We start from the raw sequence: 7,864 nt of genomic DNA on the forward strand, positions 1-7,864 counted from the left end.
TTTTTTTAGTGTTTTCCCCCCTTCGATTAGATTCTTACTCTCTTCAATTAGTTTCGCCCCCTCTCGAGTCGGGGTCAAGTTCTGCCACTGTTGGAGATGAGAGGTGGAGTTGTCTCGTGGTGTTGATTGGTGTAGGGAACTGTTGATGAAGATGGGGAATAGCCAAAGTCCGTAGATGGTGGCTGGATAAATTGTTTTGAATGTGAATCAATATGGTTATTGATAGTTGAAGCTTGAGTGGTGATTGTAAGAGCTAAGGTGTCAAGTTTTTCATTGGTAATTTGGGAAGAAGCAATCAATTTTTTTATATTTTCATTTAGGATGGAGAGTAACTGATTGTTATTTTTGAGAATTTGGTTGATGTTAGCAAATTAGGTAGCAAGTGATTCATCGAGGGATGGACTCAATGAAAGAACCATTGATACGGTCTATTCGAGTCGACCGCTAACTCCTAAGATAAAGCCGATTCGAGATGGCGAGTCTCAAAAGAAAACAAGAGAGAAACAGACTTTTGGATTAAACCAATATTTCATTCATAATTTATAACAAAGCATTACACATATTTATACTAATATAAACTTACGGTTACTTCTTGCTATTCTAGAACATGGATAACTTCTTCAAAACTACATGCAATAAATAAATAAAACAAGGTAGATCATGGGCTACATGTAAGGAGTGTGATGACTTGTGAAACATCGAAAAATAAACTACACTTCTTATGTACAAAACCGTTCATACGTAAGAAACTATTCTTCATACTTGCCACGTATAACCGATCGTATCATGGTTCAAAATGGGTTGCTTCTGATTCTTGAAGCATTTTCAGATATGAAATAGATCTTGTTTTCGAATTTGAAAATGGGAATCGACAGCAGATCTGCACCTGGTGACACTCATAAATCGATTGATGAAGCTTACTCGTAATTTTATTGTTTAGATCTAGAACTTTAGATGTTGTCAATTTGTGTTTTTGATTTGTTAAAAATAAGAACTCTGATTGTAGGTCTATTTACATATTTGTAGATTAGGTGATGGATAATATTACTTCGTATACCTTGTTTAAATCATTCCTCCAATGTAACTGGTATTTTATTTTTACTCAAGATATGTTAGTTTCGTATTCGTATGAATTTTGGATTGGGGTTTATAACATTTAGTTTCATGGAGTGATGTTGGAAGTTTATTGATATATACAATATAGATGAAATTACTAATTCGCCTATCAATTAAACCTAATAAGTTAACTGGAGTTAGGAATTAGACCAACGCCGCACATATTTTAAACCATAGGGATTATCGGTATAATTTTGAAAAGAAAGGGACGACTGGTATAATTTTGATTAAACTACAAGGACCAAAGGTTCTAAGCATTAATTGTATTTTATTTTCGTTTCCTAAATATGCTTTTGATTGCATGTTAAATGAATATTTAGTACTGGATATTCAACTATTTATTAAATATGTTTTTTTAGTGATATTTGAATAATAAATGATACTGAGTTTAAAGTTAAACGACTCTTTTAACCATTCATCACAAACTTAACTCTTTTAATATATTTCTTAATTTTTTCGTATGTTTGAACACGCCTGGAAATAGAGGATGACTGGCTCTAGCTACCCTGCGAAGAAAAAGAAAAAAAAAGATTTCGGAAACACACTTCCTTTATGAGCAAACATACACTTATAGTTATTATACAATAATACAACAACAATACAAAATCTTGCACAAGTGAGGTGTGAGGAATGTGAGATGTAGATAATTATTCCACTACAATTTTCATATAATAATACTTTGTATATATTTTTATTTATTTAATATATCAATACAATAATAATTTTAATATTATTAGAGTTCATTAAAAAAAATTATCAAACATATTATTATTTTCATTTACAATTAAATTAATAAACTTTCAAATAATTCATACTTTAAACCCTAATTAAACATTCGACTAACAATTTTAATATACAGAATTTTCAATATTTGATATTTATATACCGACAAAGATGACCGCCCACCTACCAACACGTTTATCATATAAATAAACAGTTGTTGAATACGAGTGAACCCCTTTAAATCAAAATTTGTTTTTTTGTTAAAACTATAAAAAAATATAATCTCATATCAATCCAAATAAATTTCGAAGATATCTTTTTATATATAAACACCACTTTGTGAACTAACTTTTGATCTGTTCCAGTCTGTATTCTCCTAATTTTGAATCACTAAAAGGTATTTCTTTGGGAAGAAAAAAAGCTCCTTAATTTACTTTTTTCCATTAATCATTCAATTTACTCACCTTCCTTGATCTTTCTTTCTATATATCATATATAGAAAGAAAGATCAAGGAAGGTGAGTAAATTGAACAATGTTGATTTGTTCATACTACTAGTACTATGCATATATATGTGCATACATATGTTGATTTGTTCATACTACTAGTACTATGCATATGTATACTTGATTATTGATTATTGATATTTCTTATCTTATTCTCTCTATCATCACATATAATTTAATAAGATTGAAAAATGGAGAATTATGTGCTTTGAAGCCAAAGGGTACGCGTTTCTTCTTCATATTGCTTAAATGAGATAGGTCTAATGCACATATAGTTTTGTGCTAACATAAATTTAATCAAGGTTGACCAAGTATCATCAAGGTCAAACACGATTTCAAATAGTGTGTGATCTTTTTAATACTATAGTTTAGTGATTCTGGTTACAAGTTTGTTTCGAACCATTATAAGAAATGGACGCGAATGGAGGGGCCGTTTTGATGCAACGTTACGAGTTAGGAAAATTATTAGGACATGGTAACTTTGCAAAAGTGTATCATGGTAGGAACATTGAAACCGGGATGAGCGTAGCGATTAAGGTTATAGACAAGAAGAAGATTATGAAAGCCGAAATGATGAATCATATCAAACGAGAAATTTCGGTTATGAAGTTAGTTAAACACCCGAATGTTGTAGAGCTTTATGAAGTTATAGCTAGCAAAACTAAGATATATTACATTTTAGAATATGTTACAGGTGGTGAGCTATTTAACAAGATAGCTAAAGGAAAATTGAAACAAGATGTTGCAAGAAAGTTATTTCAACAACTAATTTCCGCAATCGAATTTTGTCATAATCGGGGCGTTTATCATAGGGATTTGAAGCTAGAGAATTTGTTGTTAGATGATGAAGGAAATTTGAAGATTACGGATTTTGGGTTGAGCGCGTTGGCTGAAACCAAGAGACACGATGGTTTGCTACATACGTCATGTGGTACGCCTGCTTACGTGGCGCCTGAAATTATTGATCAAAAAGGTTATGATGGTGCGAAAGCGGATATTTGGTCTTGTGGGGAAGTTTTGTTTGTACTTTTGGCTGGTTTTTTACCATTTCATGATTCGAATATAATGGAGATGTATAGAAAGATTGCGAACGCAAAGTTTAAGTACCCAAATTCGTTCCCTAATGACGCTAAAAGTTTAGTGTCGCGCATTTTGGACCCAAACCCGTTAACCAGAGTTTCCATCGTGCAAATAATGGAAGACTCGTGGTTTAGAACGGGTTTGGGTTTTGAACAACAAAAAACAGAACAAACGGTTTTCTGTCATTTGGAAAACCGTTTAGATTCGTTAGTAGAGACGAAGGGGTTTGAAAAATCTGATTCTTTAAATGCGTTTGATATAATCTCTTTTTCTCGGGGATTAAACTTATCGGGGTTTTTCAACGACAAATTTGAAGATGATAAAGAACTGAGGTTCATGTTGCTAATGATACAAGGATTGGAAAAAAGCAAAGAGTAGTGTTTTAGTCATTGATTTTGAGGTATTCGAGATCATGCCTAATGTACACCTCATCAAGGTAAAACGGGCGACTGGTGATAGATTTCGAGTTTCAAGATATCTTGAAAGACCGTATAAGACCGGCCCTTATGGACATTGTAACTTAACTAGTCAATGGAATATAAGATATGATCAAGAGTAGTTATTCTTTAATTGTGATAATTATAGGTAAGTAAGCATTATTCATTGTTGTAATGTAAGCCAAGTTGTGAATGAAAATATGTTTTTATTACCTTACAAGTGGAGATGATGCAAATTCAATTAATACAATGGTGGTAATTTGGGTATATATAACTTGAGACATGTTTACTGTATTATTGTTTACAGGGTGTTCAAAAGATGGAAGATATGTTTGGTTTGAAGCATTTATGGCTTTAAATTCTATAAAAAAAAATATAGTACACACTTTTATTGTATGGTTGTAATGGAAGATAGAATGGAGTTTGATGGTGGTGGGGCTATAACAATTTGTAAACATGTGACAACAGTTAGATATTTTACAAATATAGAGCTAATAATTTTCTTTTAATTTAGGACATGTGATTATGAGTATTAAAGTCCTTTATAAGTGGTAATCATGTTATTAATGTTGAAATACTATTTAGAGTTTGCATATTGAAGATATTCTTAGAACTGTTTTTTTAACTAAAGTTTCAGAAACTGGAAAAAAATTAGAACTGTATCATTTGTTGAAGTGTTAGAATAGAACCATGAGTGTTTTCTATCATTATTTATATAAACTTATTTGTCAATTCTAATATAAAGTTTCAGAAACTGGAAAAAAATTAGAACTGTATCATTTGTTGAAGTGTTAGAATAGAACCATGAGTGTTTTCTATCATTATTTATATAAACTTATTTGTCAATTCTATTTCATATTAATTAATTTGGTTGTTATTGTTATGTTGATTGTGTTATTTTAGTTTTCAGAAATATATGCATCAACAAATGGACATAAAGTGTATAATTGTATAATTGCATTTTACATGGGTCAACCTGGACGAATCATGTGTAGCCCAAGCTAGAGAGATCCACCTTAATGGGTCGACCCATTGGATCACTTGTTGGGTCCATGAGTCTAGTTTTCCAAACCATTGGGTCACATATATGAGGCTGGGCGAGGCAGATCTAGATCTAGATCAAGATCTGCCCCATTGAGAGCCCTTTAGGAGTCGGATGATAGTGTTTATCTAGGGTAAAAGGTTGGAAACGTATACGGGATAAATCAGTTAGGTCACTTACATATGAGTAAAAATATTGCCCTTTCCGGGTACCCTCAACGGGAAAATCTTATCCGTCTTTTATAACCTTGGACTTTAAGTAGCGATAATTGAAAGTCGAATACATATACTAGTAAGTTTAAAAGTAGAATACGTTCCGGTACATTTTCGAGTAAAGTTGTATAAATTTAATGATATTTAACTTGTCCGATGTGTACCAAAAGTCTACAAGATATCACACGAGCTTAAATGGTGATGATGATTATGTACCGAAAAAGTCACTCAACACAGATTTCATAAATAGTGTCCATATATTGATTTTAAATTTGCTTTTTATGGTAAACAAGAGGGATTCACATGAGCATTTTAGGAGTTGTTAGTATTCCTTGTTTACTTGATTGTTAATCTGCGGTTAATTGGTATTTGGGCAGGATTTCCTCCCATGCCGTGTTGTTTTGGGCAGAGACTAAGCCTGTGCCTTTCTGATGTATTGGTTTAATTTGTTAAATATATTTACCTTTAAAAAAAAGTATACAAGATCTAAATTTTAGTATCTCACTCTCAAATTTTGCCCCACCAAAATCAATTGCACACATCATAACATTTATCCATTACACTACAACCGCTCAATTTTGTGTATGACACCAGCAATTAGCATTACATGGGGCCTGAATATATTTTAATCTCAAATCATAATCATAATTGCTACAAACCAAACGTAACTATTACTTCTAGAACAATCAGAAGAATAACTTAACCTTTTCCTTTAAATGAATGATGATCCAATTTTTTATACATAATACTGCCTATACACATTTCTTATGTACAGTTTAAAAAGAATAAATATACATATATAATCTAATTTAATTCTAATTATAATTAACTCTTTAATAATCACAAAACAGAATAGAACTATTAGATTGACATCTATGATTAATTCTTCTTCAACTTCAAACAATGTCCATAAGGGCCGGTTTTATATGTTCATTTATGATCTTCTGAAACTCGACCTGATCACCTGCTAATCTATTCGACTCAACAAGATGAGCATTAGGCGCAATCTCGAATATTTCAAAAATAATGACTAAACCACCATTTTTTCCTCTTAACGATCCTTCCATATTCAGCAACATTTCATTCTTTTTCAACAATTTCAAATTCAAACTTTCCGCTATTACTTCAAGTTTCGAAACAATCTCTGCAACAGTCTGTTTCAACATGAACTTCACTTCTTTTTCTTCGATTCCTTCATCGTTAAACAATCCCGATAAGTCAAATCCCGGCGACAAAGAAATAATATCAAACGCATTCAAGTTAAAATCCTTTTCTTGAAGAACAAAAGCTTTTTCTGTTGTTTGTTGTTGTTCAACAAACCCTTTTTTAAACCAAGAATTTTCCATTATTTTCTTAATCGAAATCCTAGTTTTAGGATTTGGATCCAACATTTTTGAAACCAACTTTCGTGCTTCATTTGGGAACCAATTCGGATAATTAAACTCCCCCTTCGCAATCTTCCTATACATCTCCATTAAATTCGAGTCATGAAACGGTAAAAACCCCGCCAAAAGCACAAACAAAACCACCCCACAAGACCAAATATCCGCTTTCGCACCATCATAACCTTTTTGTCGTATAACTTCAGGCGCAACATACGCAGGTGTACCACACGAAGTATGTAATAAACCGTCTTGTCTCTTAGTTTCAGCCAACGCGCTTAATCCAAAATCCGTAACCTTCAAATTTCCTTCATCATCTAACAACAAATTCTCCGGTTTCAAATCCCTATGAAAAACGCCCCGATCATGACAAAATCCGATTGCACAAATTAATTGTTGAAAATATTTTCTTGCAACATCTTCTTTTAACCTCCCTTTAGCTACCTTATCAAAAAGCTCACCATCTTTTACCAATTCTAATACAAAATATATCTTGTTTTTGCTAGCCATAACTTCATAAAGCTCGATGATATTCGGATGTTTAACTAATTTCATAACCGAAATTTCCCTTTCGATTTGTTTCATCATTCCCACTTTCATAACCTTCTTTTTGTCTATAACCTTAATCGCTACGCTCGCCCCTGTCTCAATGTTCTTACCTTGGTACACTTTTGCAAAACTCCCTTGCCCTAATAATTTCCCTAATTCGTAACGTTGCATTAAAACACCTCCATTGAAATCCATTGACTAAAACCGCGTAACCCTAATCTTTAAACTATTGTGCTAACTTAATAATTTTACTTAATCCCCTTCACAAGTATCACAATATGATACAATTTGGAAGTACTTTTTAAAACTTAACAAAATGTTTTTACTAAATAATTTATTGTATTTGCATCCAATCTCATCTAATAGAAATGATGATGGATCAAGTGGTGCTTTGAATTCAGAATCATCAGAGATTAGTATCAAACCTTTGTTACACATCTTTCTGCATTCCCTGATTTCTTTTCCTTTTTTCGAAGAAATAATATAATGGTTAGAATCAAATCAATGAATCTTTAGAGAAACAAAAATCTTAAAATTATAAGAAATAACATATGATCATAATAAGAAAGGCAAGTGAATTGATAAAGAAATATGATGAATTTGAATTGTGATGAATTACCTTTTGCAATATAGAAGCAGAACAACAGATACCAAACTAACACATGCACTCACATACATACACAAGTGTGGCTTTATATACAAGAGACAGAGAATCACTTGTTGTCAAGGAGTTTTTTTTAATAATATCAATATCATATCAATTACCAATTATTATAAAGTATATAATATAATTGTAATTATAATTTATAATATAATAT

At 31.8% G+C, this 7,864-nt stretch overlaps 1 protein-coding gene and 1 pseudogene across 1 annotated transcript; one reads left to right on the forward strand and one right to left on the reverse strand.

The window, feature by feature from the left end:
• Positions 1 to 2,434: 2,434 nt before the first annotated feature.
• On the forward strand, positions 2,435 to 4,081 carry LOC139877767 (CBL-interacting protein kinase 2-like; annotated as a pseudogene).
• Positions 4,082 to 5,952: 1,871 nt separating this feature from the next.
• LOC139877719 (CBL-interacting protein kinase 2-like) lies at positions 5,953 to 7,292 on the reverse strand. Its single transcript, XM_071865147.1, has one exon. The coding sequence runs from the start codon at positions 7,239 to 7,241 to the stop codon at positions 6,012 to 6,014; it is 1,230 nt and encodes a 409-aa protein (XP_071721248.1). The 5' UTR covers positions 7,242 to 7,292; the 3' UTR covers positions 5,953 to 6,011.
• Positions 7,293 to 7,864: the final 572 nt, after the last annotated feature.

Source organism: Rutidosis leptorrhynchoides, chromosome 11, assembly GCF_046630445.1.
Source record: "Rutidosis leptorrhynchoides isolate AG116_Rl617_1_P2 chromosome 11, CSIRO_AGI_Rlap_v1, whole genome shotgun sequence".
In the NCBI taxonomy this organism is placed as follows: domain Eukaryota; kingdom Viridiplantae; phylum Streptophyta; class Magnoliopsida; order Asterales; family Asteraceae; genus Rutidosis; species Rutidosis leptorrhynchoides.

Bases quoted from the DNA above. Each gene is read 5' to 3' on its own strand.
- LOC139877719 (XM_071865147.1), bottom strand. From the start codon at position 7,241: ATGGATTTCAATGGAGGTGTTTTAATGCAACGTTACGAATTAGGGAAA.